General features: G+C 39.8%; 1 protein-coding gene across 4 annotated transcripts in view; it reads right to left on the reverse strand.

Annotated features, from left to right (window-relative positions):
• The window catches only part of TBL1X (transducin beta like 1 X-linked), a 201,492-nt gene that overhangs the window by 14,680 nt on the left and 174,541 nt on the right, over positions 1 to 12,271 (reverse strand). For all 4 annotated transcript variants that reach the window (XM_071813032.1, XM_071813023.1, XM_071813036.1 and 1 more), the window contains 2 exons: positions 10,051 to 10,183; positions 1,335 to 1,476 (listed from right to left, as the gene is read on the reverse strand). In XM_071813032.1, coding sequence (XP_071669133.1) covers positions 1,335 to 1,476; positions 10,051 to 10,183 — 275 coding nt within the window. The remainder of the gene's footprint in view (positions 1 to 1,334; positions 1,477 to 10,050; positions 10,184 to 12,271) is intronic.

The raw sequence follows: 12,271 nt of genomic DNA on the forward strand, positions 1-12,271 counted from the left end.
AAGTGTTTAAATTAGGAAAATTAGCTTACATTAAGTACTGGCACAATGCAAATGAAGTATCAGTGACCAGTGAAGCCTGGAAAGGGAAGGAACTGCTACAGGAAATACTAGAAGATGCCTGCTGTGTTTTAGACAACTTTCATAACTGTTCTGCACCTTTCCTCTTTCAATTACTCTTTTCCTACTCCTCAGTTTAGCTTTTCCCCACTATTTTTCTCCACTGTGATATCCACAGGAAACATGTAATGAACGTTTATTGGGTTTTATCTTTATTTGCTTTTTTAAACTACCTCTGCTTTTTTGTACTTCTTTCATTGTGTCAAATATAAAATACACAGGGGAAGCTGATTTGTGCAGTGGCCTTATCTTTCACTTCCGTGAATTACCTAGCCCACCTGAAGGACAATAATGCAGTAAAGATTAATCAAATCTTGGTGTCTGGCCAGCAAATGAGACTGTATGTAACTGCTGAGAATCCTTTCTGGTACTTAATTTTTAATCTGCTTTCCTACAAAAACAACACTAATGTGATCAGTCTGTCCATACTAATATCAGCAAAACAGACAGAATGCAAGTGATCTTAAAATTAATTAAGGTTCCTGCAAGGTCTTTTAAGTTCTTTTTACAGTGCTTGGTGGCACAAAGGAGACATGAAGCAGCCTTAAAGCTGCCCAGAGACACTAACCAGGCACTGGGGATTGTCAACAATCCCTGTCCTCTCTGCTCACTTCAGTCTTCTCTGTGCAGGACAACATTATCTAAGATAGAAGGTTTTGCAGGATTAAAGTAAAAAAAGGGATCAGGCAAGACAGTTTCACCCAGAAGGTGGGTAGGTAAAGAGAGAATGACTACACGTGCTCCTACCAACATAAAGACAATGATGTGAACATGTTTTGCTATGCACATCATAATCCAAATGAGAGAGGGTCTTGATAGTCCAGCCTCAGAAAAAGCTTTGCTGGTGCTTATATCTCCTTACGGGCCAAAATAAAGTAACTATGAGATGCAAGTACATTATTAATCAGGCTTCATTACTACATAGATTGCTTGTTCAATCTTCATTCTTAAAGTTAGCTAAGTTTATTTTTATCCGTGTTCCTAAAATAGAGTTATAAATACATCATTATTAAGCTTGGAGATGGCAACAGCCCTGGAAAATTATAGCATGTAGGGGAAAGTTCAGCCTATTATGAATATTTGAAACAAGAGGTCAGTAGGTTAGGACAGAGCTTCTGGTCACCTCAGATATAAAAGATATGGAGCAGCAGCTGTAATTGCCTCTGAATTAAATTTAGACAGTTAAAATCCATGCACAGTCTTAGAAGTTAGCTTACATTCCAGTCCAATGAAGTCACGTCCTTATTGCTGGGGACATCATGTCCTCCTTCTCTTATGCAGTGCCTCAAAACTAGTTGAGTGGAGCCGCTGTTGCTGTTCTCATTGAGATTCCATATTCTGGCTGTTGAGTCTCCGGATCTATAAAAGCAATTGTGCAGAGGTGAAAAGTCCTTTGGTGCCAATTCAGCAAACAATGTAAAATCCTCTATTTCTGTTTTCATTGAGAGAACGTCTCAGCCTTTAAAATGTGATTCTTCTTTCCAATTCTGCCCTTCCAGCACTCCCTATACCTTTAAAAAAATGTCCTGTTGTAACAGGCCCTGCTCAGCCTGTTACTTTTGTCTGTCCCCATCTTACAGGTCACTTTTAAGCACTGAAAGGCCGCAAAAAGGTCTCTCTGGCACCTTCTCTTCTCCAGGCTGAACAACCCCAGCTCTATGGGGAAGAGGAGAGAGGCTGAGAGCCTGTCCTCAGAGCAGAGCTGTTCCAGCCCTCTGATCATTTTCGTGGCCTCCTCTGGCCCTTCTCCAACAGGTTCATGTCTTTCCTGTGGTGAGGGCTCCAGAGCTGGGCACAGAACTCCAGGTGGGGTCTCACCAGAGCACAGCAGAGGGGCAGAATCACCTCTCTCCACCTGCTGACCGTGTTCCTTTTGATGCAGCCTAAGATACAACTGGCCTTCTGGGCTGCGAGTGCACACTGTGCACATAACTTCTGACAGTTGCTGTTTGTGAAACAGCCTCTCAGCTTTAAATCAAGTCACAGAACCTAAAGATCAGAAAACCAGAAAGGTAATAAAATTCATTTTGTCTTGTTTACAGTGTCCTTTGCTGTCTGTAGCTTGGCTGCTTAGGTCACATTTTCCAAAAAGGTGGCAAAAAAACTGCTGACATATTATTTTTTCTTGGTGAGAGACAGCCATCAAGACAGAGACCACATCAAGGTATTAATCTATTTTATAGACCAAATATTTTCTAGGGAGAAGTTTTTATTGCAGACTGAAACCCTGAGTTTGTCTAGAGTAAGTTTTGAAGAGGAAGTGTAGAGTTTATCATAATCTGGTTGTAAATAATGTATTTATTTTCACTTTGTATAAATCTTTCTTCCAGTGAAAAACGCCTCTGAGATCAGAAATCAGTTTGCAATGGGGTGGAAGATATTGCGCCTTCTAGTTTACTGAGATTTGTCTCATGCTCCCCCCCCTCTGCCCCTGCTTTTTTTTTAAAGCAATCGATAACAACAACAATTAAACCAATCAAAGTACCCTGGATTGCTTGTTTTGTTCAGAGGGTAACTTTCATTTACATGCGGTAAGTAGAATCCTGGAAGAGAATTAGGTTCTCTCTTATATTTCCAAGAATTCATGCAGTCAAGATGAAACGTCATTGTTGATGTACCTGATATGTTAGTTTTTCCTTTTTTTTTAAAGTAAGGACTAAAACTTCCTTTCCTATACACTAACAAGAAGAAAAAGTCTTTATTCAAAGACTAAAGATCTGAGATCCATTTTTGCTTTGACAAGTCATGTTTTACTGAAAAGGAAATCCATCACGAAAGAAAATTAATTTTTCTTCTGATCTACTAATAAAAGATTTTAATTATTTACACTGAAAGTACTGGTCAAATTTTAAACACTCCACACATCTTCGAGTGCAAATATTGACCAATCAAGTATCGAACTTGATTGATCTTTGCGTATTATTTTACCAATATTTTAGACATATTTTACATGAACAATAGCTCAACTATAAAAGCAAAAACCTCTCTGCCTGTATTGTTAGCTCTGAGCTCTGCTGGGTCATGACACACCTGGGGAATGTGCCATCATCTCCTGTCAAGCCTTTGGGTCAAGCTGAGATGTGACAGCTGGCTGGGGCTTTCCAGCCTAACCACAAGCTATGGCTGTACAGCCATTCTTTAATTTCTTGCACAAATCTTTCACTTTAGTGATTAAGAAATAGATTTAATTAGGATAATTTTTGTCACCATACAGAGCTGTGACTCTAATATTCCTTATTCCTTCAGAAGTCTGGAAAACTGAATAACAATTTTGCACATTTGACTAGAAAACTAATGAAGTTAATAATGAGGCTCAGAAGTTAAGGAACATTTTTAGTTGTGATAATTTACAATAATGAGAACATAAGTCTTTCACAGGCTTGGGTTATTGGTTAACATGCCAAGTAGGAAATTCCTTCAGCGCTGGCTCCTCTGCTATATAGAACCCTGAGCCAGTCCTGCCCTCGTTGTAATAATCCAGTTTGTTACTGGACCCTGTGAATAAAATAGCCACTTGGCCATCAAACACAATATCCTATTTGCTAGTTCTAAAAGGGTTATGTTTTGTTTTTCAACAGTTTTATTTAGTTGGTTTTCTGGCGATGCTTGGGCAATCTTATTTTCCAGTATTTTAATTTTGTTTTTCCATTTTCTTCTTCCTAAGGCTACATAAGCTATTATGTGTCCCTGCAGAGAGGCTTTATAAATCTACCAGTGTGTGGCAGGGGTATTTGTGTGTCTCCCCTTTTGTTGCTGGGAAAAAAAAAAGTATTCTCTGCTCTGGAACGTATTCTGATTTCTGTTGAATGATTCAGTGAACCCTGTCTTATTAGAAGACCACAGTTCAAGCACAATTCAGAAAGATATTTAATCTCCTTAGCCCACAGAAGCATTTCTATCTGCATGATAAAGCAGCTCATTCCAACATGCAAGTCATGGACGCTCGCGTAATAGGTATACTGTTCTGCACTATGGTAGAGTACTGCCAAGTTTGAGGAAGGATAGTTCTGAAATAATTTTATTTCATGGTCTCCAGTCCTGGTATAATAATGAATCAAGGTAGGCAAATGCTTGCAGACTTTTATTTGTGACATATAACATCCTCACTCTGTAACTGTCAGCAGAGAGGTTAAAACAGCTGCAGTTGGGTAAAGAAGTTTGCAAGATGGTTGTTGACCTTTGGTATTTCTAATCTTCAGCTGCAAGTCTTATAATCACTGTTATTTTGATATGCAATATTGCTAATTTGTGTTTAACACTTCTGGCTCAAACAGGTTAGACTGGTTATGATTTCATTTTAAAAGAGATTATTAAAAGCATAAAGGGAATGAAACTCCTCATAATTTACACACCTAACTTTTCCTTCATAAAGCAGGTCTCTTAAAGTGTGTGCTTCTGCTTCCCAGACAAGTCAGCAGTGGGAAATGCCTTGGGGGTACCCAGAGGGAGATGTCTGTCTGTCCAACTGATTCTACAACATTGCTACCTGCAACATGTTATTCAAGTAGACCTCACCTCATAGCTGACCACTTCTCATTAATGCAGGGCTATCAAACTTGTTGTCACCGGGGCCGCATCAGCCTCGTGGCTGCCTCCAAAGGGGCAAGTGTAGTTTTAGGACCGTATAAATGTGGAAGTAGTTACATTACAGTAGTGGCTATGAGTTTGATACCCCTGCGTTAATGGATTTGATGCAATTGGGAAACTGTCCCAAATGAAGTGACCTGCTAATGAGTAAGCACTTACAGTTGGCAGAATTGACACCTGGCACTGACCAGGGGGTTGGGTTTCTGAAATCAAGTCCCTCAACCTGGTAATTCAAAAGAATTATTCAGAAAGGTAATTCATGATGGATCTTAAACCACTGATGTGAGGAATACAGTAACTCAAAGCATTATACAAAATCCAGAGATGATGACAGGAGATGGCCTAGAAACATTCTTTCTTGCTTCTGAGAGACGCAGCCATAACTGACAGATCTTGGAAAACAGCTTTTACAGAAGATTATTTTGCTGGCTAGGCAGAGCAAAAGTGCACAGAGCCAAACTTCCCCTGTGTGAAAGAGGCTGGTATAGATCAGCAAAGATAAGCAAAGAAACCTACTGTTGGGTTTTGGGAATAAAGCCAGGTCCTGCTTCACAGCTATGAGAATTCCTTGAAGGGCATGGCTGGATGTAACAGAGCAGAGCACGCTCTTGGAAATGGCCCTTGAACGTGAAGACAGAGCATCCTAAATTGAAATGATAAAGCTTTTGGAGTTCAAGGCCCTGGTAACCTTGACATTCACAGCCCAGCCACTTCCATACTGGGAAATTCAAGCATGTCCAGGAACACTCTGGGTCACTGGACCATGATCACCTACACTAGCAAACTGACAGGTTATTCCCTGGCCAGACTCTGGCCTGTTTTAATTAGGACTCTTGCTCGGGGCCCTGATGTTCTCTCTGAATAACTCCTGGGCATGGCTTGGTGGTTATAATGGTCCAGAGACAATTCCCAGTATGCAGATTGTTTGGCAGGCAGGGCAGTTTGCTAGCACAGACACCGGCCCTTCTGTGCCAGTTGGCCTCAGTGGTCAGGAATACTCCCAGGCACGGTTAGTTTACTAATGTGGACGTAGCTGTAGTGGGTTTCTGCACCACCCACGGAATACAACCATCTGTAAGATTTTACATGCACCATAAAATTACAACTTAGATATTGAAAGAGATCTCATGGAAGAAATCAGTCTTTGAAGAGGAGAACAATCAGTTTTTAGGAGCAAAATTGAAACTATGGCCCAGAATGGCCAAATCTTGCAATTTAGCCAAGCATAATTTTTTTTTTTTTTTAAACCTGTCCAAAACACTATACAATTATTTATTCTTCAGTGTTCATTTCCCTCATAAAGCGCATCTTCTTACAAGGCTGTATGTATGCACTTTACTATTATAATGTTTCTGTTCATAGTAACATCTAAGCATTCTTTTCATAAGCATCTGGTGACAGTCATGCCTTCAAAAGCCCTCACCGGCATCTCTAGACTCCACCATCCTCCACTTTAAGAGTTACGGGTATGGTGGAGGAGGAAGAAGAGCTGCAGAAGAAATTTTTTTGGCTATTTCATCATATTTTGGCTATGTCTCCACTGCCTTTTTTAATATATATATATATATATATTTTTTTTTTTACATAGCCCTTTGCATAGTCCAGAGAGTAGATATGCCCATGCTGTCCTTCACAGCAATTGACTAGATGGGATATCCAACACCAAAATCCCTTTCTATCAGTGGGATACACACTAAAACTGGAAACCAATCCTCTGGTTTTGAGTAATTCATTCTGCAAACAAATCCCCTTACACAGCTTGCTTCAGATTAGGTCATGAACCTGCATCATTCTTTTAGTCCTTTGAAGATTACATCAGGTTGCTGTCTAAACTGCCGCTAATTGTTAGAAAAAATATTGCTTGTATAACAAGGCTTGAAGAAAATACTTTGCCATGAATTGAAATTTAATTGTGCAAGGCACTTTATAAACAGAACAAATGTGTTATTTCCTTTATTTAATAGTCAGGTTTTTATATGTATTTTTAAGAAGGCAACAGATGGATACAATCAGGCAGATGGGAAAAGAGATGGGAGAGACTGGGCAGCAAAATATGGCTATTATAGAATCTAACAATTCGGTCTTTGCACACCAGACTAACTGCAGTTTTGTTTTTTGAAGCATTACTCTGTAAAGGACAAACTGCAGCATCCTGTAGATCTCAGGGAGTTTCTCCCCCTCATTTAACTGGTGCCATAATACATAGTTTACCTGGAGATGCTTGCTTGCACTATTATTGTACCAGACACCTCGTACGCTTCTTTGTGCAGAAGCACAATCAGACACTCAGTTCTCTTCCTTTGGTTTCATTTTCTTCTGTACCTTCTATGCCATTTCAGTCATGCAAGCTTCATCAGGCATGCACTGCTGCGTGACGTGAAGGCTAACTTCATCACATGCTTTGTTTCTTGTGAGCAGGCTAAAATCTGATCAAGATGCACGTGGTTCTACATTATTTGCATTTTCATTGCATTGCCATTAGTCTGCATCAGACACAGCACCTGGCTGTACTTTCTAACCATGCACATGTCTACCTGGTTCCAAAATCAGTAGCAAAGCTTATTAAGAAAGACTTATTACACTGAAGGGTAAAGTTTAATTGAAGGGATATTGAAATGGTACTCCTCTATCTCAGACATCTAACTAATGGTTCTGATTATCATCGCCCAGGTTTACGTGAAGCTGTGTAAGACATCACTGTCTCAGGATCCATCTACTGGTGCTTAGCACCCTGCAGTGAAGTTAAAGCACCCACGGTTTCCTCCATCACTGCAGTACATGCTGTGGTTTATTAAATGGTCCAGAGTTTCAACTACACGCACTACGGCTGTGAACACCAGGGAGGCGCTGGCAGAGGCGAGTCAGGCACCAGGATGTGGTTACCAGGGCTGAAGCCAACAGATGAGGTCCCAGCACCTGCACTTGGGAGTCTTCACTCCCTGCGTAATGAGTTGAGAGATGTAGGTACCTGCAGAGGGACAGAGGACTTGAGTAGATGCCTAATTTCAGCTGTGCAGATATTCTCCAGAATAAAGCAGCACCTTCATCTTAGGCACCACCGGTTGTCCCTAAAGAATAATTCCGTATGGTATCCTTTCTCCCTACCGGTTTTCCTTCAGATAATAATATGGGTGTGCTAACCGATCACCTGCAGGCTGTTCTGCATAGAATTCAAATAAATACCGTAATGGATAAGTTCACTATTAAAAAGTATATTGTTTAGAATGACAGGGCTAAAGGAGATTCATTGTACAGTCCCTTCATTTGAATTATCTTAAATATGAGAGCTATTGATCTGAAGACAGCCCATGAAATTCTAATGAAGTTTGTCCCCGCTATGGTAAAGCTCTTCCAGGTTTTATGAAACCTTTTCAAGATTTTCAGCTTTAATAAGAAACAACCATGAAAACAATATAATGAAGTTAACTAAATTCTTCTTAGTTTTTGAGGTTTTCTTCACGGTTAGGCTATGATTTAATACCTATGGTTAGTCAAAGCATTTAGGCATACATTGAAAAGTTAGAGGAGTAGTACAGAAGCATGTTTATTCAGGATCATTTCATGCTGATTTACAAATCATTACACAGGCAGTAACACTGCTTGTACATCACAGACTCTTTGCCTTCCCTTGATTAATTTATTCTTCCTCTAAAACTTCCTCTCAGATTTGAGCCAGGATGATTAATGAATATAGTATACTACAGTTCTACCACATTTGTCAATCCCAATTTTTATTTATTTATACATTATATAAATCTCTTTTTATGGCCCACTTAACTGTATGCTGAGGACAATCTGTGTGAAATAACTGTTTTATACTTGCCTATTTTTACTGGAGACTGACCTTACTGATCAGGACTTCCCTTCTTAATAATAATCATTTGCTAGGGATAAGTAATACTATCAAGCAATGTTGCCCGAGACACCAGAAAACTTGAGTGGGTAGAGGAATACAGTCAGCAGAAAACAGAGCAAACACACGGCACAGGAGTGTGGCTGCTATTACTGCTCTTGTCTGTATCATGGCAGCACCCAGGGATCCTACCACAAAGGAGAAGACCCACTGAGCCTATGGAAAAAAAGAGCTGAAAACCAAAGTTTTTCAACCAAAACCCCTACATACAGCTTTTGCAAATTCTACCACTAAATCCATTTTAAATTAATAAATGAAGATACTTAGTGCTACAGATGCCAGAAGTACTACCAGGCCTGGACACTCCAGAAATGAAGAATATTCATCAAGATTCTGTTTTCTAAAAATCCAGTTTGTTGTATAAAATTATTATTTGGAAACTTCTGTCTTCACTCTCTTAGAGATCTTGTGCTGTTTATCCAATCTGGTATTCATTTTTCCTACCTATTCTTTCCCATTTGCACCCTAATTCCTTGTTTTCATGTATTAAGTCAACAAAGATAAGAAGATTATTCTGATGATCTTGCAAAAAGTTGGAAATAAAATAAGGACTCTCCTTTTCCATGTAAGAAATGTGTTCTACTGCTAAGCAACTTTGAGTGCTGAAGACCCATTTATCTCCTCTAACTTATATAACTTCTCCTCCATGTTCCCAGTTAGACTTCCGAAATTCAGCCTTCATTTTAAAGTTTAAGCATGAACGCAGATTCCAGCAGTGTCTCTATATAGCTCCAGGGGTATGTTTACATTAGCATTTTTGCTTGGATCAAAAGCGCTTTTTGTAAGCCAACCTCCTGACTGTCCCACTTACCACGCTTTGGTTGTCCTTGCTGAGCAGTCCTAGAGAACACAAACTGACTCCTTTTCAATGACAACAAACTAAAACATGCCCTGCTGACCAGTGCATCGGACAAAACTAGGTCCAGCCTGACGTGTCCTCTCCAATACAAACACTGGTGACATAAGGTCCTCTCTCAACAGTTCTGCCTTACAGATCTGCTCTCATTTGTGCTGCACCATGCCAATGCAGACGTAGCCAAAGAGAACTCTGTTTTAGTGTCTCTGTACTTAAAAACAAAACCTGCAAGCCAAAGACTTTCTGAGACCTCAACGTGAGTAGGAGTAGACTACACGAACTTCAAATAGTCTGAGAATTATCCGTAGTTATTTTAAAAACCTTTAAATATATATATATATATGTGTGTATTCAGGGCCATAGAGTGCACATCTTAAATGTGCAAATGCTTCATATCCTGTGTCAGTTTATAATTACTTAACTCCTACACCGGTACAGACAGTACTGCTGAAAAAAAACAGTTATGGGCTCAAAAAACAGTGAAGCGAATACTCATTCATTTTTACTATATACCCACAGGTTCTTGCATCTCTAAATACACGGTAATTGCAGCAGTTGGTTTTGGTCATGCTCTTACCCAGATGCTAGCAGGTCACTGACAGGGTTCCAGGCACAGATGAACACCTCTGATTCATGGCCTCGAAGGACTGTTGCTTTGTTAGGAGGAATTTCAACATCCCCGTCGATTTCCATTGGCTTTGAATGATTATCTGTAAGGAGATATATCAGAGTAAGTAGTTTGCAAGATGCTGTTAAGTCTGCTTTAAAAACAGCTGGCTAGCCACAGCCTAATCCCTACAGCAACATATACGCTATAAATGATATTCTGTGTTGTGTCACTGACCATATTACTCTATTTTCTTCCCTATGGTAGTTCAAACTTATGAGATTTTCTCAAAATGCAGAGCTTTCCAAAACACTCTGTGTAAATCCATGCAGCGTTCCTTAAAAAAAATAGTATTTATTTCAGTAGAGCTTTTTTTTTTTAAGTTGGCATAATTAAAAATGACTTACAGATCTATTAAAATGGGAGATTGCCATATCTGAGAAAAGTTTTATGACGTTCTTGTAAAAAGGTAACATATAGCACAGTCATTTTCTTAAACACTGTCCTGTAAGCAGTATGTGGGTTACTCATAGATGAAGAATATACTGAGTAAAGGTCTCATTCCCTGAGCATGGCAGGGAAATACTGACGCGCCACCTTCTTTATGGTATCATGATATATGTGAAGGTACCAGCTAAGGCATAGATACACTTAACCTGTACGCTGTAATTCTGGGATTCTTTAGACTGCAGTCTAACTAACCTTGTTTTTACAAAGTGCTTTTATTCCCTTAAGAGGAAAAAAAAAAAAAAAGTGAATTTGAAATGATGAATTTCTCTTAGTGGCAGCAATTCATTCCAATTTGCATCACGAACAATGTTTTCACTCCAGATTTTCATTGCTTCTGTATAAATCCTCCTCATTCAGCTCAAACTACGCTTCCTGGCAGCAGCACAAGATTATTACCCTCTGTAACCAAGGCCAGGTAAGGCACTGAACCAGCAGCCAGATGTCACCTGGAGCAGTGTGGCCCATTTTTCAGAAGGCACAGCTGTGAGGGGAGGGCTGGCAGCCTCCTCCTACCTCACCAACGCCTTGGACGGCCAATCTGCTCTGACTGATCAAAAGCCAAGTTCTCATCCTGGGTTAAGTCTTTTAGTTAGTTACTCTTTCACCACACATGGAGATTCACAGGTTCGCAGGTGGAATAATTATGCTTCTTTATTGCCACATGTTTATGGCATTTAAAACCAGCCATCTGTCCCAATACTTGAGCTCTGCTGAGCTACTGCCCATTGACCGGCAAAAGAGACTCGGATGTTGCACAACTGCCATTGGAAGGGAGATGTCCAGATTTCCACCCCACCCAGGCTTCCAAATACCCTGTTTTGCTCTGCCTAATTCATACCAAGTCACACAAGTAGTATTTCTCACTATGTATTTGGTTAGGCATCACATTGACTACGTCTGTGCCATAACTACACCACAGATGAAATGTAATTTGCAGGTAATTCACATGCAATTCAATGAGCTGCAAAGCACTGAGTAGCAAAATTAGAAAACAACTAACTAGTTTCACAGTTCACATTTCAAATTAAAAATATCTATATTTTTAACTGCATTTATTACCTACGGACTTGTTGCATAAAACTAAACATATTACAAATGCCTGTTTGTAAAATCTACACCTATGCTGAGTGTAGATTAAGCATTGCCCTTGATAATTCCCTATGTATATAACTACTAAAATTAATACTGTTAGGATAAAGTAGTACTTGATATTTAGCCTGACACTAGCAGCTGGGAACTTTGATACGATATTCTGAGAAATTAGGGCAACGAAGAGTGAAGCACTATTAAAATCCACCAGAAGACACAAGTATAGAACTCGCAATCCTTTATTTCTCAGCACGGCACAGAATCGCCAGGTTTCATGCGTATTTTCATAAGAAAACCAGCAGCATGTTAATGGCTACACATTCATCTGTGGCCTGTTCACAGTGTGAGCTGGAAGCTGGGGGTAAATCAAAAAGTCAGATCTTTCATGTGTTTTATTTCATAAATTTAAACGAGACGCTGCTCTTACCACACACAATCCTACTGTTACCTGCCTGGCTCTAAAGGCAGAGCTGTTTTTCACGCTGAAGTAAAACCAAATGACAGCTTGGAAGCAGCATTACTCCAAGGTCCCTGAGTCACAAGGTGCTGACAGAGCAAGGCCACCTGATGCTTGGAACTATTTTTCCTTTGT

This window comes from Patagioenas fasciata, chromosome 1, assembly GCF_037038585.1.
Source record: "Patagioenas fasciata isolate bPatFas1 chromosome 1, bPatFas1.hap1, whole genome shotgun sequence".
Lineage (NCBI taxonomy): Eukaryota > Metazoa > Chordata > Aves > Columbiformes > Columbidae > Patagioenas > Patagioenas fasciata.